The sequence below is a fragment of the Myodes glareolus genome, chromosome 9 (genome assembly GCF_982192425.1).
Source record: "Myodes glareolus chromosome 9, mMyoGla1.1, whole genome shotgun sequence".
NCBI lineage: Eukaryota > Metazoa > Chordata > Mammalia > Rodentia > Cricetidae > Myodes > Myodes glareolus.
Window position 1 is genome coordinate 51,152,813 of NC_142034.1, and position 25,839 is coordinate 51,178,651.

The window sequence follows — 25,839 nt, forward strand, 5'->3', positions numbered from 1 at the left end:
AAAATAATTATGGTTCCTTGCAAATATACAGTTTAATAAATTATCATAAATACTGCTTTGTTAAACTCTCCAGAGGTTAGTAGAAATAAAAGGAATCATTGTGTCCAGATCAGATCACACTGGTGTTATGCTACAAAGCTTTTCAGTGCATGTCTTCAAGTGAACTTTTTTGAGTTTAACCTTGTCTACATGATTCAAGTTGTTGAATTTTCTATATTGGTTTCAAATGACCATTTTTCTTTATTCCAGCCACACCCATCAACCTCTTTCTCACCTCAACGCTTAGGCACATTTTTGTGGTTCTCTATCTGGAAGCAGACTGCCACTTCTACTTATCTACTTGTTTATTCATTTCATCGTGTAATAAAAATTCATTTGGGGGCTGGAGAGATGGCTCAGAGGTTAAGATCACTCACTGACTGCATTACAAAGGTCCTGAGTTCAGTTCCCAGCAACCACATGGTGGCTCACAACCACCTGTACTGAGATCTGGTGCCCTCTTCTGGCCTGCAGGTGTCCATGCAAGCAGAACACTGTACACATAATAAAATAATAAAAACATTTTTAAAAATTCATTTGGTATTTATATGCCCATTAGGAGGACAATAGTAAACAAAAGGGTTTCCCAAGGAGGTGTTATGCTATTGACTTTACAGTGTGGTAATCTCTACAATATCGATAATGTACTGTCCAATATGCTACCTATCAACAAAAAAATGTGGAGAGAGTCCTAGTTAATTTTTATTATTCACTTGACCCTAAAACCACCTAGGAGAAGAAAATTTCAATTAACAGGAAGTCCTGCAGTAGGGTATGGTGGTACACGCCTTTAATCCCAGCACTCAGAGGAGGCAGAGGCAGGAAGATCTCTGAGTTCAAAGCCAACCTGGTCAATAATTTCAGTTCCAGGACAGGTTCCAAAGCTACAGAAAAATCCTGTCTCAAAAAACAAAAACAAAAAAAATCTCCTGAGTCAGACTGACCTGTGATAATGTCTGTGAGAGATTGCCATGAGTGATAATTGACATGGGAGGACCCAGTGCACTGTGGTTGACAATTCCTAAGCAGATGATTCCTAAGAACACTAGCTGGGGACTATGGAGATGTCTCAGTGGTTAAAAGCACTTGTTCTTGCACAGGATGCACAGCACTCAAATGGCAGCTCACAACCATTCATGTATATGTCCAACTTAATTAAAGAGATCAAGGCTACCTTACGAAGCAAAAATGATTCAATGGTAATATGCCCGTGTAATTCTAGCACTTGATAGCAAATGCTCAAGGTCCTCCTGGGCTACAAAGCCAACACCTGAAAAGGTATGTATTAGATTGTAAGATAGCTTAACAAATAAAGGCACTTGAGATACAAGCCTGACACCTGAGTTCCATCCCCAAAACCCACTTAAAGTTGGATAGAAAGGAACAAATTCATAAGAGTTGTCTTCTGACCTTCCTATCTACACGGCAGACCACATACCCACATACACATTATGCAGGCTCACACTAATAAGTAATTTTTTTAAAAGATGGGAACGGATATTTGTATACTGACACAAAAATAAGAGACACAATATTACATATAACGGTGATAAATTGTAGGATGTAAGACATGGGATCCTTTGTGTTTTGCACATTTCAGTTCAAGTTGAATTTTTAATTATAAATAATTTTCATTGCTTTTTTTTCTGAACAAAATACAAATGTCTGATAAACAGAAATAGGCCAGCAAGAGTGCTATATAGGTAAAGATACTAGTCACGTAAGCATAGAAACATGAGTTATATCTCCAAAACTCATGGTAAAGGTAGAAGGAGAGAACTGACTAAACAAAGTTGTCCTCTGACCACCATACTTGCAGTAAAAGAACATCAAAATAGCCGCAAGCGCTGGACCCCGAGCACTTCCAGGTGTGCGTGCACCCCTGCAGGCTTTGTGTCCAGCCACTACTGCCGCTCCCCCAGAGCAAGAAACTACTGAGCAACCGAACACATTCACAGAGCACACGGTCTTTGAATTTAACTTCTTGATTTGAGTATAATTTTCCAGTTTTTTCGTTTTCATTCAGCCCATCTAAAACCAAGCACATGGATTCAGGTGCACCCCGCCACCTACTGGCAGGCAACGGTTATTGCACCTACTCCTGCTAATTGAATCACAGGTAAGGTTTAAAAAGGGCAATATGTCAGACAATCTAATCATCCAAGATTTCCATAGCCTTTTCACTTACACCATGTGTGAGGTCTTACAAGACACATATGATATCCCTCTTACATGGCTATTTCTAGGACTCACCTTTTTTCTTGTATTCTGTAGTTTTTTCATAATATGGTTTGACAATAGGAAAATGATGCAGTCTTTACAGACTAAATCCAGGATTCTTAGAAAAGAAGTTAAAAATCTAAGGAGGGGCACGACCATCTTAACAATTTTCAGTCGGCTGAGGTAATTTCAAAAACAATTCAGACTGATGCCACAATGAATGTACTACTCCAAGTTAATTGGGTGATTGTTTAGTCTCTACCTACCATCTACCAAGAGCAGCGCTGGAATTATAAACACAGATCACTCACTACACAGTAAGCTTTTTAACATGGCTTCTGGGGATTGTCATCAGACCTCTATGACATTTTTTACCCAACCTAATCTTCACCAACCCTTCATTTTTTATTTGTTTGTTTAGGTTTTTCAAGACTGGGTTTCTCTGTAGCTTTGGAGCTGGTCTTCGAACTAGCTCTTGTAGTCCAGTCTGGCCTTGAACTCACAGATTATCTGCCTAACTGGCAACTATTCATTTTTTAAAGACATTTTTTACTAGCTATTTGAGGTAGGTGGAAAACAACTACTTGTACATGGGGGTAGGGATTGATACATTCAAATCATTGACTTCTTTATACCAACCCAAGAAATGCAGCTCCAAAGAACTACAGATCTAGGTCTGTCCTTATCGCTGCTCAGCAGGCTACATAACTTTGAGAAAGTCACTTCATTTCCCTCATTGGTTCATCAACTGGCAGTCAGTTAATAAGTTGTTTTATGTACTAATACTAAGTCTTATAAACTAGATAAAAGTGACCATTAATTCATATTAGGGTCAGAAAAACCTTTTTGTCCTGAATGCATTCTGTGGCGGTTAGGTTAAAAAAATTACTAAAATAGAACTTGAAGTTCTCTTTGGTCTTAAGACAAAGATATACAGAATATGTACTATGTAAAATCTCGGATCTGAAGAGATGGCTCAGCAGTTAAGAGCTTTTCTTTCAGAGGACCTAGGTTCAATTGACAGCAATCACACAGTGGGTGGGTCACAGCCATCCTTAACTCTAGAGGGTTCATGCCAACTTTTGGCTTCCTCAGGCACTAGGCACATACATGGTACACAAATATACATGCATGCAAAACACCCGCACACATAGAAAACAATTAACTGATTGATTTTAATTAAATTTAAAAAAGAACTGTTTGAAAAAAAATTCAGGTATCTGCAGTCTTGTTCTTTAATAAATGATAACATAAAAACTAGCCAGGTAGTGGTGGCACACACCTTTAATTTCAACAAACAGATCTCTGAGTTTGAAGCCAGTCTGGTCTACAAGCAAGTTCCACAAGAACTTACTCCTTTAAAAAAACATTCATTTTTTTCAGCTGGGCAGTGGTAGCATACGCCTTTTATCCCAGTACTCAGAAGGCAGAGGCAGGTGGATCTCTGCGTTCAAGGCCAGCCTTGCTTACAGAGTGAGTTCCAGGGAAGGCTCCAAAAGCTACACAAAGAAACCCTATAATGAAAAACAAAAACAAAAACAAGAAAATTTCAATATTCAAAATCAAGTTTTAATTCTAGTTAAAGGAGTAACTATATGAAGATGTCAGTTCCAGTATACTTACTAAAGTGTATCTGGAGGACCAATAATAAGAACTTCCCATCGATAGAGATCATTGTCGTCTATTAAACCTGCTGAAAAGCCTTCCACTGGATTTTTGTTGAGTTCTGTGGAAAAAGAAAATTTCAATCAAAACTTTAAAGCACTTTTTCTCCAACAAGTAAATTACAGAACTTGAGCATATAGAAGTCATAAACCATAAAAACTATAAAAATGTTGCTTCATGACCACATTTCCACACTATAAGACACAGGTACAGCAAACTATCCAGATGGAATTGTATTGTCTTCCTACATCTACCCTGGGATCCAAAAAGAATCTTAGCATTTTAGGTAAGTTTTGTCTTGATTTTTCTGTTTGGTTTGTGCGTGTGCGTGTTTGTTTTGTTCTGGTTTTTTGGGGGTGGGGGTTGTTTTTGTTTTTGTTTTTTTTGAGACAGAGTTTCTCTGTAGCTTTCGAGCCTGTCCAGGAACTCGCTCTGTAGCCCAGGCTAGACTTGAACTCATAGAGATTCACCTGCCTCTGCTTTCTGAACACTGGAATTGAAGGCATGAGCTACCATCACCCAGTTCTAAGTAGGTTTTAAGAGAATCTGTGAAGATGAAAATAACTAAGGCCAATTCTCCAAGAATTTTAATTCAAAGAAAACAAAGACAAATCAAATCAAGAATAGCAAGTTTTTACTATAGCCTTTATAATTCCTTTATAAAGAATCAAAAGCACCTTTGCATTGGAATTGCTACATTTTACCAACTCTTACTTAAACTGATAACTATCTATTTGCCATGATGCCTCTAGATACACATATCTCTGGGTGGAGTTCCTGTGTGGACCATAAGCCTCTGAGCACAAAGAGAACAGAAGCTCCATCTCTTCTGCTTGTGTGTACTACTCACCCCTCTATCTGCCACAGCTTTCAACAGAAAGAGTTGGTGCCGACAAAACTAGCAATGGCATCGTGAGATTTTTCTAAATAATGCTTTGGCTTGGAGAGTGGATGATGAGGACAAAAAACAAGAACAGAGACAAAAACTAGCAAGATAGAGAAAGAAAGGCTAACAAAGGGTCATCAAAGAGCTGGTAAGCAAGTGTTGTTAGTTCAAAAACTGTAACTTCATACACTGATATCAGGTCCGTATTCACTTGTCAACCTACTTCAAGTTGGAATTACTTAGGAGACACACACACCTCTGGTGTATGTCTGAGGGTGTTCCCAAAACAGTTTAACATGGAATGTGGTTGGGGCCACTCCATGAATTGTGGTTTCAAGGCTACATTAAAATGAAAAATGGAGACAGCAAGCAGAGTACTAGGATTCATACTCCCTCCCACTCATCACTGTACCATAGTCAAACTCCAGCAATTACACTTTTCCCGGCATGAACACACTTGATGAACCATAAACTGAAATAAACACAGCTTGTTTTTATCAATTATTTTGTCACAGCAACAAGAAAGTAATATACAAGCTAACATGCCAACAAAAACCAGCTAAAGTCAAGAATTATACTCTAGCTGGGCAGTAGTGGTGCACATTCTTAATACCTGCACTTAGGAAGCACAGGCAGGCAGATCTCTGTGAGTTTGAGGCCAGCCTGGTCTACAGACTGAGTTTAAGCTCAGACAAGACTGCTACACAGAGAAAACCTGTCTCAAAAGAGTTTACTAATCAGATAAGCAAAGCAAACAGATAAAACAAATACTGTTTTGTTTCGTTTTGGATTTTCAAGACAGGGTTTCTCCATGAAACCATCCTGGCTTGTCCTGGAACTCACTCTGTAGATCAGGCTGGCCTCAAACTCACAGAGATCTGCCCGACTCTGCCTCCAGAATGCTGGGATTAAAGGCGTGCACCACGACCGCCCAGGCACTTTTAAATAGATTTTTAAAGTTACCACTACGATATTAACTATTTCAATTTTATTATGTTTATGCACACATACCTTTAACTAATTCCAAACTATGTTGCAGGCTACTAGAAAGAATACACATACGCACTCTACTGTTGACTGGAATTTGGTAGAGTAAAGGCAAAGGATTTTAGGTAATAGTTTTATACATGACTTATCTCATTGTCAACCTTTTCAGCTATTCTGTCTGGTTAGTGATCCATTTGGGATCCACTTGTGTTCTCCAATGCTAGGACTACACATGCATATTACTGCACCAAGCTTTTTTTATGGGTATGGGGCTCCAAACTCAGGTCTCAAACTTCTACCTTGAGCACTTCACTGAGCAATCCTAATTGTTGCATTTCTCAGTAGAAGTCTAGTGAAATTTTATAATGTAAGCATGTAAATTCAGAAATTAGCATTTTAGTATAAAGAATCCTTGAAAATTTAGCACTGTTTCTCACTCTTGTCAATGTATCCTAAAATCTCAAACATTTGTACACACTTTCTGTGCTTTTTTTGTTAACCAGCATGTTACTGTGTTCATTGCTTATTTTGTACAAATAATGTAAAAGCAAGGCAGAAAAATGTCCAGTATCTATCTCACTTTTAACAGTGTTTAACCCTGGTATTGCTTACCAAAATAATTTTCCACTCTAGCACAGGAAGTGGTGTTTCTCTAACTACCAAAAGTATTCCTTTCCTCAATCTTCATTAATTAATCAATACTGGAAAAATATCAGTGTTGGTTTGAATGAGAATGGCCTTCATAGGTTCATGCTTAAATATTTGGTTCCCATATCATGGAACTATTTGCAAAGTATTAGGGGGTGTGGCCTTATTGGAAGAGGTGTGTCATGGGGGGTGGGTTGTGAAGTTAGTTATGTATTTCCTGTCTCCTTGTTATTCAAGATTTAAATTCTCAGGTGTTCCTGCTATCATGCCTTTACTCCATTAAGAATTCTAACCCTCTGGAACTGTAAGCCCAATTAAACACTTCCTTTTATAAACTGCCTTGGTCATGGTGTTTTATCACAGCAATAGACAAGTAACAGACAATGCTACTGCAAAGATTTTATTACATATCTACTACAGATTTAAGAAGCATAATCATCCTTATTTCTTTTTTCATAAGAAAACAAACTATCTTTTTTCATTTTACATACCAATCTCAGTTCCCTCTCCCTCCCCTCCTCCCATCCCCTCAAACCACCTCCCATCCATTCTTTAGAGAGAATAAGGCACATTGCTTTGGGGAAGGTCCACAGCCCTCTCTATTATATCTAAGATGAGCGAGGTATCCATCCAAAGAGAATAGGTTCCCTAAAAGCCAGTACAAGCAGTAGGCATAAATCCTGGTGCCACTGGCATTGGCCCCACAATTTGCCCCAGCCATACAATTGTCACCCACATTCAGAGAGACTATTTTGGTCCTATGCTGGTTCTTTCCTTGTCCAGCTGAAGTTGATGAGCTCCCATTAGCTCAGGTAAACTGTTTCAGTGGGTGTCCCCATCATGGTCTTGGTCTCTTTGCTCATATTCTCACTACTCCCACTCTTCAACTGGACTTTGGGAGTTCAGCCCAGTGCTCCACTGCGGGTCCCTGCCTCTGTTTCCATCAGTTGCTGGATGAAGGCTCTATGATAACATTTAAGTCTGACTACAGGGCAAAGTCAGTTCAGGCACCCTCTCCTCTATTGCTTAGGGTCTTAGCTGGGGTCATCCTTGTGGATTCCTGGGAATTTCTCTAGTGCCAGGTTTCTTGCTAGTCCCATGGCTCCCTTAACCAAGATATCTCATTCCTTGCTCTCATCTCTGTCCTTCCTCCATTTTGACTATCCCATTTCCTCAAGTTCTCCTCCTCCCTGCCCTCCTCTTCTCCTGTCACCCCCATGCTCCCAAATTTATTAGGCAATCATGTTTATTTCCCCCTTTCTAGGTGGATCTATATATGTTTTTCTTAAGAGTTCGCCTTGTTACTTAGCTTCTCTAGGATCATAAACTATAGGTTCAATATCCTTTGCACATTTTTGCTTTACACTGAAGAGTGAGTATACACCATGTTCACCTTTCTGGATCTGAGTTCCCTTACTCCGGACGGGTTATCTCTAGTTCCATCCATTTGCATGCAAATTTCAAGGTGACATTGTTTTTTACTTTGAGCAGTACTCCATTGCTTTAATGTACAAAGGACATTAAAACTACTTACCATTAGAATATTTTTCTTTTATGCTGAGTCGTAGGCTACAGCAAGCTGAAAAGATATAACACGGAGAAGACAAGCAAAACCAGTCTGATACTGTATCTGTAAAGGCTTTCCAATATTCTGCCAAAAGGATTCGCTTGACAAAATTTATGGCCTCATTACCTACTTGCTTATACACCCTGACTATGGTGTACCAGACCCGGATATACCATCTCCTGGTATATAAAGCCGCTCTGCAGGATCTCTATGACACAGGGCAACAACAGGATATCTAATAGGAATGAGTTCTGGTGAGGATCCAGTATTGATAGTGTAGCAGAAGCCAGGTGTCATGTAGCAGAAGCCAGAGGTGTCAAACTAGACCATTGACTCATTGCAATGAATGTCTGTCTACAAGTAAAGCTGTTTGGGCAAAAAAATAAGACTAGGTGACACACCACAGCTTCTATGGTGAGATGGGTTTTTCTGGTTTGTTTTTATTTTTATTATTCTTTGTTTTCTTTTGGGAAAGGTTGCAACAGCAGAGGGTGAATATAGAGGGATGGGGAGATGAGTGGGATTGAGGTGCATAATATGAAAATCAGAAGAATCAGTGAAGTTTTTAAAAAGCTGCTCTACCAAACTATACACATATATGAGAATATATGGTATAAATATTTTAGTCCAATTTTTTTTTTAAAGAGAAGGCCTTTCTGAGCCTGTTTTCTCATGGGTGTAACAAACTGCTTTGACAGACCAAAATTTTTCTACAAGACTTTTTTTTTTAAACATCTCAATCTTGTTTCTTCTACTAATCTGGACTCCTGGCATTCGAGTTGTTTAACAGCTTCTTCCTACATTAAAAATTTCAAAATTGAAGGAAAACTCTTTCAAGATATGGAATGTGAAAAGGAGGAAACAGGACATTTCCAGAACAGGCTCCAAAGCTACAGAGAAACCCTGTCTCGAAAAATAAAAAAATAAAATAAAACAAAATAAAATAAAAGGGGGGGTTATAGAGAAGTGAAACGTTGCATCCAACAGGGAAGCTCCTAAAACTCTGGGCATAAACTTAAAAAACTTTCAGGAAGTCCCTAAAACTAACTAGATTCACTAGGCCCCTCCTTCCCAAGAGTATATAAGCAGTAAAGACTGCTGTGAGTTACTCTTATACCTGCTGAACAATCTAGAAGAGGCAGGAACCAACTGATCTGCCCAGAAGAAACTAGAAAGGACATCTAGTTTAGGACATCCTCTAACCTGTTGAGTTGCCAGTAGGTTATAGAGTGAGCTCTGGCATCATCTGAGTCATACATTCTTCTGTAAATAAGCCCTCACCCACATTCCTATAAGTGACTTCAAGTTGGACTTTGTTGGTTTATGTACTTTGATCTGTCATCAGTCCCCTCCCTATCTGTGTTAAGTAGGCATGGGTTAACGTCTCCCCAGTAATGTGTCATGTAACACTTGATATGTTCTGGGAATTTCAACCAACCACTCCATTTACTCCTCACTCCGAACTTGAGAGTCCTGACTTTTCTCACTTAACATTACTTCTGAATGTTAAAAGACTCAGGGAAAGGTGCTTTTACTGCCAAGCTTGACTTTTTTTCAGTTCAATCCCCAGAACCCATATGGCAGGAGAGACCTTCCTCCGGCAAGTTGTCCTCTGGCCTCTGCACACACCTAACATAAATAGTAAATTAAAATGTGGGGCTAAAGAGATACCTCAGTGGATAAGTGCAATTGCTGACCTGGATCTGGCTATGCAGACCAAGCTGGCATTGAATTCAGAGAGATATACCTATCTCTACCTCTGCCTCCCTGGGTACTAGGATTATAAAGGCATTGGTTATAAACTATATACATAAAAATGATTTTTAAAATTTAGGTGTGATGATTCATGCTTGTAATCCCAGCAGTGAGGAGACTAACACAGAAAGATCTTTAAGGCAAAGCTAAGCTACATAGTTAAGTTTCAGGCCTGCCTGAACAGACTTTCTTTTTATTTATGTGGATTTATGTCTATGCAAGTTCTTCCTGTGGCTTCTGTGGAGCTTTCTCCCTATGTGAAAGACATAGAAAGCAGAAATAACTTCAAATGGATCCAAAACATTAAATTCCCCTAACATGCAAGCCATTCTTTTACAGAGTGAGGCCTCCATTAGAATAATGTTGGTTATTCTGGCTGCCCTGCTGAGAGCTAGGACACGACAACACGCTAAACAAACAGAAAAAAGTGTTTTGCAAATTTATTAAATAAAATTACAGTATACTCTCCTAACATATTGGAGTATCTATAAAAGCACTTCAGCCGGGTGGTGGCGGCGCACACCTTTAATCCCAGCACTCAGGAGGCAGAGGCAGGCGAATCTTTGTGAGTTCGAGGTCAGCCTGGTCTACAAGAGCTAGTTCCAGGACAGGCTCCAAAGCAACAGAGAAACCCTGTCTCGAAAAACAAAAACAAACAAACAAACAAACAAAAGAAAAGCACTTCAATGTCTTTTTGAATTTTTAAAAAGCCTTCCCTGAATTGAGTGGTTCAATTAACATAATAATAGATGCCCAGTGAATTAACAAATATTAACTAACAAGAGATACAGCAATGTCTAAAATCTTGGCTAGAATTCCCTGTCCTATTCCCTGGCCAACTATGCTGCTTCTATATCAATAGTCTTGTAATTGATGGGGGTAGGGGGACCAAGTGATTGTGGGCGGGGCCGCCCCTTGGCAGGTGGTTCTAGGTTCTATAGAAAAGCAGGCTGAGCAAGCCATGGGGAGCAAGTCAGTAAGCAGCTCCCCAACATGGCCCTCTGCATCATCTCCTGCCTCCAGGTTTCTGCTCTGAGTTCCTGTCCTGACTTCCTTTGATGATGGAACAGTGATATGAAAGTGTAAGTCAAATAAATAAACTCTTTCCTTCTCAAGTTGTTTTGGTCATGGTGTTTCATCATATCAATAGCAACCCTAACTAAGACAAGTTGGTACCAAAATAACAGAGTACTGCTGTGATAAACCTGAACGAACATGTTTGGGGGAGGATTGTGGAAGGACTTTGGAACTTAAGGCTAGAAAAATCATTGAATGATGAGAGCTCAGTGGGAGTTCTATAGGAGCTTGGAAGATAATGTTGAGATCAGTGCAGACAAAGGAGGCCTGGCTTGTTAAGTGTCAGAGGAAAGTTTAAAGACTCTATGGGACCATTTGCTATTTTGAATTATTCTGACATTCGGGCTGGAGAGATGGCTCAGAAGTTAAGAGCATTGCCTGCTCTTCCAGAGGTCCTGAGTTCAACTCCCAGTAACCACATGGTGGCTCACAACCATCTGTAATGGGGTCTGGTGCCCTCTTCTGGCCTGCAGGCATACACGTAGACAGAATATTGTTAAATAAATAAATAAAAAAATGCAGAAGAATAGAGAATAAACAAAATCATTAACAAAAAAGTTCCCTCTCCAAAGTAATGTTACCTTCAAAGTGTTGAGTTTTGCCTAATTTAAAGAATGAGAGCCATGTAAAGATTAAAGAAAACAGAAAAACCTAACTGGTTCACTGAGTAAAAATAAATTTTCATGCATAAATTAACAATCATGAAAATGAGAAAGTAGAAGCTGGAGAGCACAGTAGTAAAGTACTCGCTTAGCCTGTGGTATATCTCCAAGTTAAAAGAAGAAACAACCTGGCTGGGCAGGGTGGTAAACTCTTTAATCCCAACGACTAAGAGACAGAGAGAGGTGGAGCTGAGTTGTAGGTCAGAGCTGAGTTGTAGGTCAGTCTGATCTCCATAGGGAGTTCCAAACCAACCAAGGCCACACTTTGTAGAAAGAAAAGAAGGAAAGAAAAAAAGGAAAAAGGAAAGGGGAGGGCAGAAGGGAAAGAGAGCAAGAAGGGAGTTGTATATAACAAAGGAAAAATTGTTTTTATAAACTCTTTAAGAACATACTCTCAAAACTGACAAGTATTTCTCTTCCTTGGGACTTGTCAAAACAAAACTAACCATTCCTAGCAAAATTAAACATTCCTGATAGCCATAAGAACCTAGTAAAAGTTGTATTTTCACATACAGTAGTGGCAGGAGTATAGGGTGGTAAAGGTGCTGACTGGTTAGCAAAACCTTTCTAAAAGCAATTAAAACTTTTAAAGTCTATCATCTTGACTTAGCAATGGCTATTCCTAGAAGTTTATGAGGAAAGAAATATTTTATAAAAAAAATATTTCTTCATTGGAAAAATTCAGATACAGCTAATTCAAATAATTTTAATTACAACTTTAAAAAAAATCAAAATGAAGGGAGTACTATAGTACCAGTATATGAAAAGAATGTTATAGGGCAGGAAAGATGGTTCAAACATTAAGAGCACTGGTTGCTCTTCCAGAGGTCCTGAGTTCAATTCTAGCAACCACATGGTGGCTCACAACTATCTATAATAAGATCTGGTGCCCTCTTCAGTCATACAGGCATACATGTAGGCAGACCACTATTCATAATAAATAAAAAGATAATCTTTAAAAAAAAAAAAAAAAAGGAATGGCCAGGCAGTGGTGGTGCACACCTTTGATCCTAGCACTCCAGAGGCTGAAGCAGGCTTGTGAGTTCAAGGGCAGACTGGTCTCCAGAGTGAGTTCCAGGACAGGCTCCAACACTACACAGAGAAACCCTTTCTTGAAACCCCTCTCCAAAAGAAAACAAAAAAAAAAGCATGCTGCAAACCTATAATATAAAATATGATATTATAATATGAAAAGAGTAAAAGATGACATGATTCATGAGAAATTTTCATTGTTTGGTGGACAAAATACGGTAAACATATCTTATCTACCTCATTAAAAAAACACAGTGGGGCTGCAGAGATGGTTCAGTTGTTAAGATCACTTGTTGCTCTTACAGAGAACCTGGGTTCAGTTCCCAGCACTGACATGGTGGCTAACAATCACCTGTAACTCCAGTTCTAGGTTATGACACTCTCTTCTGACCTCCATGAGTACTAGGCACACAGGAGGTGCACAGACATTTTAGGCAAAACACTCATATACATAAAATAAATCTTTAAAAAGTTTAACATCAAAACAAAAATTAAGGGCTGGAGAGATGGCTCAGAGGTTAAGAGCACAGGCTACTCTTCCAGAGGTCCTGAGTTCAATTCCCAGCAACCACATGGTGGCTCACAACCATCTGAAATGAGATCTGGCGCCCTCTTCTGGCATGCGGGCATACACGGAGGCAGAATGTTGCATACATAATAAATAAATAAATAAATCTTTTAAAAAAATTAAAAATCTTATACATACATAAAATAGACTAAAACAAACCTTTGTTCTAATATTCTAATTTATCTTTCAAGAGTTCCAAAGTGCCGGTATGAACCTAAGCCAATAAGTCTACACAGCTTGCCCATGGTCTGAAGGAAGGAGACAGATGGAAGAACATGAACTGATCAGCAAAGTGTAGGGAGCAAAACACTCACAGAGGGGTTGAGGCGAGGGAGGAAGGCTACATCTTCTGGGCAGAACTCCAGAGAGGTACCAACCAGGTCAGTGATCAACAAATAAAGATCAGTAGTGAGAAGTGGGACTGAAAACATCTGTCAGAGCAAGAAGTCAAGAGAGAATGTCTAAAGCTGATAAACCCAAAAACAAACAAACAAACAGTGTGAGCAAATTTAGAAGCATGGAGTTAAACCCCCAGGAAATCTGAACCAAAAAGGTTTTATGAATGCAGCTCCCTGGGGGAGGAGCACTATTTAATAGCAGACATTTCTAATTATAAGTATTAAGTTATTTGATTTTTTACAATAACATATATAATACTGATTTTTAAGATTTTTATTCTTTGTAATTTTACATTTTGTTCATTTTGCTTGTATACACAACCCCAAGTTTACTTAAGTCAGGGCCATAACTTATTTGACAGTGTTATTCACCTATAAGATGTGCAATCAAACAAATCTATTGTGATTTGACCAGAACTTTCTTTTTTCTTTTTTGGTTTTCCAAGACAGGGTATCTCTGTATAACAACTCTGGCAGTTCTTGAACTCTCTTTGTAAGCCAGGCTGACCTCAAAACTCCAGAGATCCACCTGCCTCTGTCTCCTGAGTACTGGGATTAAAGGCGTGTGCCACCACAGCCCAGTCAGAATTTCTTTTTCCTAACAGAAAACAAAAATAAAATAGTAGTATTGTTGGTGAATGTTTCATTTCAGCTATAAACATTAGCTTGAACGGGTATTCTGGGTGCTAGGCAAAAATACCTTTCTTATTGTTTCTATGATCAATCTAGCAAACAGAAAACCCTGTAAATCCAAATCATGCTTCTACTCATAGGGTGGCCTGACCACTTGGTGAGGGTCTACCGAGGTCTTTCAGAATTTACCAGCATCCCATTCTAACCTTTTGTCTCTGGATCAACTACTACCTCTTTCATTTTCCTGCAATATTTAAGTCTATCTTCCCTTGCAGATGCTGTGCTTGTTGTACCCTTTACATATTCACTCCCTCAGTGAAAAGTCTTCAAATGTCACCCTAATTACTCTCATACTCTTAAATTTTATTTCTTTGTCCTCTTTTACTTTCCACTTATTCTACTACTTTCTATAAATTATGTTTAATTGTGCTTAATTAATCTCCAACTAGAATGCTAACTCTAAAGGAATACGAACTTGTGTTTACAGAAGCTCCAGAATCTATTATCTCTGACAATAAATGGTTAATAAACTAATGGCTTAGCTTTTAAAATAAAATCATAGAAAGAAACTGCATTACTGATAAAATAGCACAATAGTTTGGAATCCTTAAGTCTGACAAGTGTAATTGATTTGCACTCTCAAATTCTAATTCCAGCTATTGAGTAGTTTGCTGAGATAATCTCCATATGCAAAACTCTGGTATAATCCCTGCTAACACCATCAGTAACAAAAAAAAAAAAAAAAAAAAAAAAGATGTTTGCATCTCAGAAGGGAGGAGACAGAGAATGAACACAAACTTGCTCATGAGAGGACCCGTTCCATCAACAGGTAAGATGACCTTTTTTATTTAAAGTCACAGTAATCTCACTCATTAACCAAAACTTGTCACAGCCCCAATGTCCACTATTGCCTTCAACTCTGAATAAAGATCAGGAGCACATTCTTCACCATCTCCAGTCCCTCCCCCAACCTCCACAGAATAACACAAAGAGCAAATTGGCATTCAGGAGAAATTCGTACAGAAGATCTTTTCATTGTGGTACACATGGATAGCAAAGAATACATCAGTCATACTCAAAGAATTTCTTCTGCTCTACATGGTAAATTGCTAAATTAAAAAAAAAACCTTTATTGACTTTCAATGATTAACTATTAGTAAAAAGTAATCAAGTACTCTTTCCCGATACACACCTGGCAAACAGAATTCTACTATGTGCAAAAAGCACTTTATACATATTCAGAAAGAAATATCATTAAGCTTTTTCCAGATCTCATATCATTAACAAAACATAGTAGCTGGTACAGACTTGATCAAAACCATTTATTAACTATTTATTTTGTGTTCTTGGGGAACAGATTTTGACATGACTTCTCTGCAACTTTTTAAACCCAACTTCTCAAAAATCAATATAGTTTTACCTTTTTTTTACAAGTAGTAAAAGCATTTGTAAACAAAACAACAAAGTAAAAAGTTATGTATGCTCACAGACATACATAACAAAAAGTAAATGAAGTAGTGAAGCCACTGACAAAATGAAAAAACAAAACAATAAGCAAAACAAAACACAATTATAAATAGTAAGCAGCAGTGCTGATATTGATGAAAATAAAATTAGGAAAACTGTCAAGAAAATAACAAACGGGTTGGAAAATGGCTCAGCGGTTAAGAGCACTGACTACTTTCCAGGGGAACCGGGCTCAATTCTCAGCACCCACAAGGCAGCTCACAACTATCTGTAACTCCAGGATCCAACATCCTCACACAGACAAACACAGGGAAACAGCAATAAAATATTTTTTTTTAAAAAAAGGAAAGAACATACATCACAATAGAACAAAGGAAGCATTTAGAAAATAATGAAATGAAAAACAGGAAATGAAGATGAGCAATTATAAAACTGATGTTTATGAAAGAAATCTAAAAATTGAAGCATAATAAAAGAAATCTAAGAAACTTTCCTGAACTCAGGTTGAAATGGCTTACCATTAACAGGAAAATGTAATAGAGAATCACACCAAGACCGAGATACATTCTGATGAAGTTACTGAACTTCAAGGATAAAGAAAGAAATCTGCCAATAGCCAGGCAGAAGTAGGTCACCTACAAAGGGAAAAAAATAGTCAGGCTGGCCCCAGACTTCGCTACTGTAACCCTATATGCCAGAAGATAAGGGAACAGTCCATTGGGTATCAAGGGAAGGAAAATATAGCTCCAAATTCTGTAAACAGACAAAACATCCTTTCACTTTTGAAAGTCATAAATGGTATTTTCAATATAAGAATGCTGAGAATACAGCAGAAAATTTTAAAAGCCCAAGGTACCCCCCCAAAAAAGGTGGACTTAAGGCTGAGCAGTGGTGGCACACGCCTTTAATCCCAGCACTCAGGAGGCAGAGGCAGGTGGATCTCTGTGAGTTCGAGGCCAACCTGGTCTACAAGAGCGAGTTCCAGGACAGGCTCCAAAGCTACAAAGAAACCCTGTCTCGGGAAGAAAAAAAAAAAAATAAAGAAAAGAAAAAGAAAAAGAAAAAGAAAGAAGTGAGAAAGGGAGGGAGGGAAGAAAGAAAACAAAACAAACAGATAATCTACTTGATTAATAATAGACTGAAGTGTATTAAGGTTTCAGCTTTAGAGTAATAACCACAGATCTACAAACTACCAAATTCATCAAGTCTAAAATGCACCCTTTCACATTTTAGTTATATGATTTATTTGAAATCAGCATGCATATTACAACTGATGATATGCTATGGCTTAATAGCATTTAACCATGTTAGCAGTTTATTACATATTAACTTTATTACAAAATAATAAAGCATTCATATGGTATCCTAAACAAAATGAAATAAAGTATGTTTGTAAGATGAGACGAATGAGACCAAATAAGCAAGTAGCTTTAAAAGATGATGAAAACCAAGCAGAATCACAGATAACAACAACAAAAAGACTAATATTACAGAAGTAAACCCACATTTACACATGTGAATGAATAAAAGAATCTTAAATAGGGTCCAAAAAAAGAGTAACCTTGATCCAGTTATATGGGGTCTGAGACAAACCTAAAAAGGAGATTTTGAGAAATCAAAAGTAAAAGGTTAGACAAATGTTTACCAGGTGAATATAAACACTTTTAAAACTCACTGAGTTCAAAATGAAACATTACAAGAATCAAAAGACAGATTCACATTCTAGCCAGATACGGTAGCCTACAGCTCTTATCCCATCACTCTAGAAAATAGAAAGAGGATACAACACGGTAAAACCTTTAATAATGATAACATTTTTTTTAAGGTCCACAACCTAAGTACTTTCAACTGATCATGAATTAGAATTAAGTATTGAGTATTCAATTAAATGTTAGAAAATAAAAGACTAAAAATCAGAATAAAGAAATTTCTGAAATGCCTCTAAAATTCTAACAACTAAGAGCTGAGGTCAGTGAGAAGGCTCAAAAGATAAGAGTGCTTGTTAAACCTCAGGACCTAAATTCAAAATCAAGAATTCATATTATAGAACTGATTTCCACAAGCTGTCCTCTGACCTCTCTCTATACATATGCCCATGGCACATACATACTCACATATACACAGATCTAAACAAAATAAGTAAAAATGCAATAAAAAAAAAAAGCAAGGGGTGGTGGCACACACCATTAATTTAATCCTAGTGCTCAGAAGGCAGAAGTAGGCAGAACTCTCTGGGGACAGCCTGGTTTACACAGTAAGACCCAGTTTTAAAACAATACAGTAATAATAATGGAGCTGAAGAGATGGCTTACAAGTTCAGAGTATTGGTTTTTCTCTCTTCTAGAGGACCGGGTTTGGTTCCCAGCACCACATGGCAGTTCATGGCTATCTGTGCTCCAGTTCCAGGGGATCTGACACCCTTATGCATGATGAATGAACCAAGTGATGAACGGATGCTTGAAAGAAATCCCACACTAGCTCAGAAATGAGAAATTGTTATTTATTTAGGGGTAAACTCACAAATCAGAATCCTCTGCTTGAACAGTGGACATAGATCGAATCCAGCAATCCAACAATCTAAACGAGCAGCCGGCAAAAAGGAGGGAAAAAAGGGCCGGACGCAGGCTTTGTATCCGCGTAAAGTATAAGAGGCCATGCCTCAGTAGGCGGATAACCACAAGCTGCCAAGCCTTCCTACAGCACATACATGCAGGCAAAACACCAATGGACATGAAATAAAAACAAAATAAATTAAAAAAAAAAGTCAGATGTCACACACCTTTAAATCCCAGCACTTGGGAGTCAGAGACAGGCAGATTTCTATGAGTTCAAGGACAGCCTGATCCATGGAGTCAGTTGCAGAACAGCCAGGGCGACACAGGGAAACCGTCTCCCAAAAACTTACATACATACATATATACACACACACGTAACTCTAGCATTCAGCTCTTTTGACTCTGGTTGACACCCCAACTACCACTGTGACTTCACCTGCATGGACTGTATCCCTTCATAGCATGGGAATCAAAACAAATCCCCCCCCCAAAAAAGGAGGAGGAAGGGAGGAGGAGAGAAGGAGGAGGAGAAGAGGAAGAGGAAGAGGAAGAGGAAGAGGAAGAGGAAGAGGAAGAAGAAGAAGAAGAAGAAGAAGAAGAAGAAGAAGAAGAAGAAGAAGAAGAAGTAGAAGTTGCAGTATCACAAGTGTAGCCAAGCGAGTCCTGAAAACAGTTTTAAATGAGCACAAGGTCCAAATAGTAAAGTGAAAAAATGGACACAGGCATGAAGAGGTTGTTTTGTTTCATTGACAGGTTCTCACCATGTACCCTGGCTTGGCTGAAACTATCTATGCATACCAGGCTGGCCTAGAACTCAGAGATATCTGCCTGCCTTCATTGTGCTGCAATTAAAGGTGCACGCTACCCTGCTCAACAGTCTTGAAGTTTTAGCCACACTGTCTGTTCAGTTTGCTCTTGGGATATGTCTCCTCCACTCCACTGATACTCAGGTTTCAAGCACACTTAGTCATTGCCTGGCTTTTATGTTGGTGCTGGGGTCTTAAACTCAAGTTTTCATGTTTGCACAACAGGTCCTCTTACATATTGAACTGTTTCCCCATTTTCTTCATGAAAAAAAGAGATAGGATTTCTCTGTGTAACAGCTCTGGTTGTTCTTGAACTCACACTATCTGCCTGCCTCTGTCTCCAGAGTGCTGGGATTAAAGGAGTGCACCGCCTGGCTAACCATAAACCTTTCTCTTTTTTAAAAAAATATTTATTTATTTATTATGTGTACAATATTCTGCCTGTGTGTATGCCTACAGGCCAGAAGAGGGCACCAGACCCCTTTACAGATGGTTTGAGCCACCATGTGGTTGCTGAGAATTGAACTCAGGACCTCTGGAAGAACAGGCAATGCTCTTAACCTCTAAGTCATCTCTCCAGCCCCTCCATAAACCTTTCTGACAAGGTCTAACTGCATCCCTGGCTAGCCTGGAACTTGAAATATAGAACAGGTTGACCTCAAACTAAGAGATCCACCCACTTATGCCTCTCAAGTGGCAGTTAATCCACAAACTTCTAAGAGCTCATTGGGTGACTGAGGAATATAAACTGTGCTTTCAGAAACGTATTTGTATTTAATTTTAACTTGAAGTTTTACATCTAGTACAGTACAGATATTACTCTTTCCCACCTAGAGAATGCTGTTACCTGAAATCTGCAGATGTAATCTCATTAATACTGGTATCATAATTTTCTTATATTTCTTATAGCCCCTTATTTTATGGTCTTTGTACACTATAGGATCCATTTAATTGATTTATAATAAATAGTTTTCAAATGCTGAACATTTCATTAACAAATGAAATATTTTGGAGAACATAATTTATTAAAATAACTAGTTCCACAATTATACTTAAAATACTATCTTTTCATTAAAGACTGTTTAAATTACAAATATTTACTTTTGTGTCTGTGCATACACATGTGAACATGCCACTTTGAGTATGTGGCGGTCAGAGGACAACTTGTGGGAATTAGTTCTCTCCCTCTACCACGAGGATTTCAAATCATGGTTCAAACTCTGTGCTGGGATTAAAGGCCTATGCCACCACCGTGCATCAACGTACCCCTCTTTAATGGTTATAGAGTAACCTCTATAATGGTTCCTAAAAGGATTTTTGACCCTAAATCTTCTTAACAAATCTCTACCTTAGACCCATCATCACTTCTTTCCCAACAGCCCAACAAAAATCTCACTAGGATTTGATTCTTCATCAACCACTATCTCACTAAAAGATGTTTTGGGCTCACACAGTAAACTGATACTGATTTTTAATTTCCTGTATTTTTTTTAAAGACATTTCAAATGTTTATATGAGTGCATAGATGGCAGCATACCATACCAGGGGAATCTGACATCCTCTTCTGGTGTCAGATCCCCTTGGACTAGAGTTACAGATGGCTGTAAACTATCCTGTGGGTGGTACTGGGAATGAGGCTGGGTCCTCTGGAAGAACAGTCAGTGCTCATAACAACTGAGCCATCTCCCCAGTCTCCTAAAAATGTATTTTCATAATATTTAATAATGGGAATGTAGGACATGTGAGTGTAGGTACCCAGAGAATCCAGAAGAAGGTGCAAAATCCCTTGGATCTAGACTTACAGGGAGTTGTGATCCATCCCATGTGAGTGCTGGCAACTGAATTCCAGTCTTCTGAAAGAACAGTAAGCACTCATAATTGCTGAGCCAAGTCTTCAGTCCCTAATTTTCTGTATCGTATTTCAAAATAGGAATGAAATATACATATCCAAAGTCAGTGAGAATGTCTACAAAATTCATGTGATCCCCACTTACAATTACTCTACTACTTCAACCCAGTATTTAGAAGGAATTCAACTTTGCTACAGAGTTACAATTTCACTAGAAGAACCTTTGTGTAGATATTGAAGAAAACTAAACACCTTAGAGACCTTAAAAATTTATCTTGTTTCAAATTAAAACTATGAAAGTTTGTCTTTCTGGGATAAGCTATTTAAGTGGCACCTGTGGTGGTCAGCATTTTGGTAAAGAAGACTTACTTAGAAGTTGTGGACTCATTCACCTGACTCTGATGAAATGCCAGTATTTCCAGAATATTACTCACAAGGCTGAATAAAATAAACTAGCTCTAGGAAACACATTGTCATTTCACAAGCAATACAAACTTTCAAAGTTTCAAACACAAAATCTTACAGCTACCTCTCCAAGTGATAGCTGTAGTGACTGAAGGGATCACTAAATAGTTAATGTGTACTAAGTCCTTGCATTCAATAATAATGATTTTATAAATATTAATAGAGAAGAAAAATGGCTCAGCAGTAAAAAGCAACAAGAGCCCTGTGAGCACACACACACAAATAAATGTAACATAAATATTACATATGAGCAAGCCAGGTGTATGCAAGAGTCCAAGAAGAAGAGCAAAGGGTGCCAGATATACTGGAGCTGGAGTTACAGGCAGCTGTAAGCTGTCCAACCCTGATGCTGGGCCAGAACTCAGGTTCTTTCAAGAGTAGCAAGTCCACTTAACCACTATGCCACTATAAAAATAAATCTTGGGGGGAAAACAATAACTAATGTTCATGAGAAGCCTCTCTCTATTCATGTTCTAAACTGTTTCTACATTTTACATATTATCCCATCTCTCATGTTGCTCTAGATCATGCTTTTAGCTAAAGCTTCCAAAACAGGCAGTGAATAGATAGATCCTATCTTGTTTTCTCAAAGATAGGATTTCAAAACTTCCAATTTCCTCCTGTGTCACTCATTCCCTCTCAACTAAAGTCACTCTCAACATTAAACATACTAACAATTCTGCAAACCAAAACAAAAATGAAGCAATCTAACCTCAGGCGCTGCTTTGTACCCTTTAAAGTACGATTTAAAGAGTTTTTTTCCTATACTCACTTTCCTCTCATTCTCTCAAGCTCAGACTAATGTAGTTTTGGCCCGTTTCACTAAAACTGCCTTCCTCAAGTAAATATCATTCATCTCCAGTGGCAACTTCATCCCTATCTTACCTGACATGAAACTTAGAGGCCAACCAAATATTTTATTTCTCACTATTTTCTATTCTCTTTCATCAGTTTCTGATAGTTTCCGACTCTTAAAGCTAATACACCAGGAGATGGCTCAGAAATTAAGAGCACTGATTGCTCTTCCAGAGGAGCTGAGCTCAATTCCCAGCAACCACATAGAAGCACACAACAATCTATTATGTACTCTGGTGCCCTCTTCTGGCCTGCAGGCATATATGCAGGCAGAACACCGTATACATTTAAAAAAACATTTAGACTCAAGGAGCATCTCACACTGTGGGGGCGGGGGCGCACTAATAATGTCCCATTTTTGTTGTTGTTGTTCTGTTTTTGTTTTTTTGAGACAAAATTTCTCTGTTTGGAGCCTGTCCCAGAACTAGCTCTTGCAGACTAGGCTGGCCTCGAGCTCACAGAGATCCGCCTGCCTCTGTCTTCTGAGTGCTGGGATTAAAGGCGTGCACCACCACCGCCCCAATGTCCCAATTTATATCTCTAAGCTAAACCTCGATTTCACTGAAACCCAAACCAAACCAACTTGTTCCTTTTTAACTTTAACTGGCAATTCAAACTTGACATATTCAAAATTAAGCCACTGATAATCTCTCCTTGTTCTTTTCTGTGTTAAATGTCAGTTCAATCTTTTCATTTGCTCAAGTCAAAAACCTTAAAAATCACAGTCAGAGAGAGATGGCTCAGTGGTTAAAAGAACACACTGCTCTTGCACATACCCAGCTTTATTTCCCTGAAGGGCACTTATCAGTAACAGGTTAGACCTTTTAACTTAATTGCCTAGTTCAATTGCAAAAGACAGCCCCACAGCTTTTGTCTCTAGAGTAACTATCTGGGGGGGGGGGGGGTGTTTAAAAAAAAAACAATGATTATCATGAGAAAAAAGCACTTCCTATTTACTTAAGTAATATTATATCCTTCTGTAGTCGTTGATGGCATTGAAAAATATATAGTTATAGTCACAGTTTTCTTTAATTATTATGAGAGATAAAGTACATATAAATATTGTAACCGTAATTCTTGCTTGATCACTGTTTTGTTACATGTAATTTCACTATGTTAAAGTTAAAACCTTCCTTTTTATTTGAACAGAAAAGGGGAGGTGATGTGAGATTCCCCTCTGTATGCTGTGAATACCATTTACTGGTTAATAAAGAAACTGACTTGGCCTGATAGGGTAGAACAGAGCTAGGCGGGGAAAACTAACCTGAATGCTGGGGAAAAGGCAGAATCAGTGAAGCCATGTAGTCCTGCCGGAGATAGGCGCCAGAACTTTACCCAGTAAGCAACAGCCTTGTGGCGATACACAGATTACTAGAAATGGGTTAAGTTAAGATGTAAAAGTTAGCCAATAAAAAGTTAGAGATAATGGGCCAAGCAGTGATTAAATTAATGCAGTTTCTGTGTGGTTATTTTGAGGCTGAGCAGCCGGGAACAAACGGCCTCCTACAACAGGGGTCTGGAAGGATGTGTCAGTGGTTAAAAGTGGCTGTTCTTCTAAAGGTCCTGAGTTCAATTCCTAACATACACATGGTGGTAACTCGTAACAGTCTAGTCCCATGGGATCAGATACCCTCTCCTGGTGCACAGACATACATGCAGACAAAACATCCATATACATAAATAAAAAAAAACTAAAAAGGAAGAGAGGGCAAAGATAAATACATACATGCTTTTTTTAAAGACTGGACAAAAATTCTGCCACAAAAACCAGAATTGTAAAGGTAAAAATAAGATATCCAAAAATATTGTGTAAGCATTTATCAGCCCTTAGAAACGTCCCAATTCAAAACTCAGATATGCTTTGTAAAAAATAGGAATAATCATAAGGATCAAGCTTCAACTTGCAAACAATCATCAAAAAAATTAAATCAGTATACAAACAAATTATTACATTATTAAAGTCTAATATAGGGCACTTGCTACTCTCCCAAAGAACCTGGGTTCTGTTCCCAGCACCCATGTCAAGGACATTAGAAACTGCTTGTAACTCCAGCTCCAGGTAATCTGTCCTGTAAGGGCACTTGGGTACATGTGGTGTACATTCAGAAATAACTAAAAATACATCTTTACAAAAAGATGTAAATGTCTGACATGATTTCTGTATAATCTAGGCACCCAGAAGAGATAGGATTAGTGACAACACTAATCAGCCAGACACAAATACAAGATAAAATGCTAGGTATGGTGGTGCATGCATTTGGGACACAAAGACAGGCAGACAAAAGCTGAGATTTCTCTGTGTTCCAGGCCAGCCAGCCAGGGATATATAATTAGACCATTTTAAACAAGAAAAAGAAAAAAGAAAATATTAAGTCTGACCCCAAAAGTATTTAGTGTTCATTCTTTTCTTTTTTTCCTTTTGAATTAAATTGTACAAGAGTTTGCTGAATTATGCAGACGTTGTGCCTGATTAATTTTGTTGTGTAATGTTTTATTGATTTGCAAGATTTTTATAATAAAGTTCATAAAATTAAAATCCCATAATATTTAGTAAAGACAACCTTCAAAATAAAAACAAAGAACCAACATTTTCAATCTAAACATTGATCAGAGTCTAATGACCAAAGAAATTTAAGTGTTGCTCAATTTCTATTCAGCTGTCAGTTTATAATAAAAATGGAGATATAGTGGGATTTTTTTATTTTATTTTTTGAAATAGGGTCTCTTTATATAACCCTGGCTGCCCTGGAACTTCCTATATAAATTAGGCTGGCCTCAAACTCAGAGATTCTCCTGAGATTAAAGGTATACAAAACCATACCTGGCCCTCTCTTGGATCTCTTAAAAAAATTTTAAAAAATTAAGTGGGCAGGAGCTAGGCAGTGGTGGTACACGCCTTTAATCCCAGTCCTCACGAGGCAGAGGCAGGCGGATCTCTGTGAGTTCGAGGCCAGCCTGGTCTACAAGAGCTAGTTTCAGGACAGGTTCCATAGCTACAGAGAAACCCTGTCTCGAAAAATAAAACAAACAAACAAAAAAGATTTAAGAAAGCAGGACTGGGAATATAGTTCAGTGACAAAGCACTTGTTCAGGAGACCCTAAGTCCTGATCACCAACACTACATAAATAAATAAAATTTTAATAACAAGAAAGATCATGTCTAATAATTACTTGTCAAGCGAACAGTCAGCAACTGTATCTATTGAAGTTTCTTCAGTTATAGCACCAACAAGCATTTGGTATTACATTACTGTTTCTGGGGGGGGGGAAAATCAAACATTTCTTGATTTACTAAGACTTGTTTACGCCTCTAATGATCACCTACTACACAACTCTCATCTTACAAGGAGTAACTCTTGCTCATCTTCAAAGCACGAAACCAGAGATGGCTTCAGTATGTAGACTCACAACTAAAAATAGAACAGATTTCAGGGACTCGAAATGAGAAGGGAGAGAAAGAACATAAAAAAAACCATAAAATGGAAAAGATTCTTCACATAATTTACATAAAGTTTTACTAACGGTGTTCTAATATCTGTTACTGATAAGAATATCATATTCAGAATTACATGTTGGTGGAGAGAGGGTCCCTGTTTGTCCTGACTGCCCGCCAGCTTACACCTGAAATAATCACACAGAAACTGTATTAATTAAAACACTGTTTGGCCATTAGCTCTAGCCTTTTATTGGCTAACTCTCACATCT

At 38.2% G+C, this 25,839-nt stretch overlaps 1 protein-coding gene across 2 annotated transcripts in view; it reads right to left on the reverse strand.

Moving 5' to 3' along the window:
• The window catches only part of Ube2g1 (ubiquitin conjugating enzyme E2 G1), a 66,085-nt gene that overhangs the window by 22,025 nt on the left and 18,221 nt on the right, over positions 1-25,839 (reverse strand). The window contains exons 2-3 of one of the 2 annotated variants that reach the window (XM_048448676.3): positions 7,980-8,024; positions 3,883-3,985 (exon numbers count right to left, since the gene is read on the reverse strand). In XM_048448676.3, coding sequence (XP_048304633.1) covers positions 3,883-3,985; positions 7,980-8,024 — 148 coding nt within the window. The remainder of the gene's footprint in view (positions 1-3,882; positions 3,986-7,979; positions 8,025-25,839) is intronic. The other variant, XM_048448677.3, reaches the window with a different exon arrangement.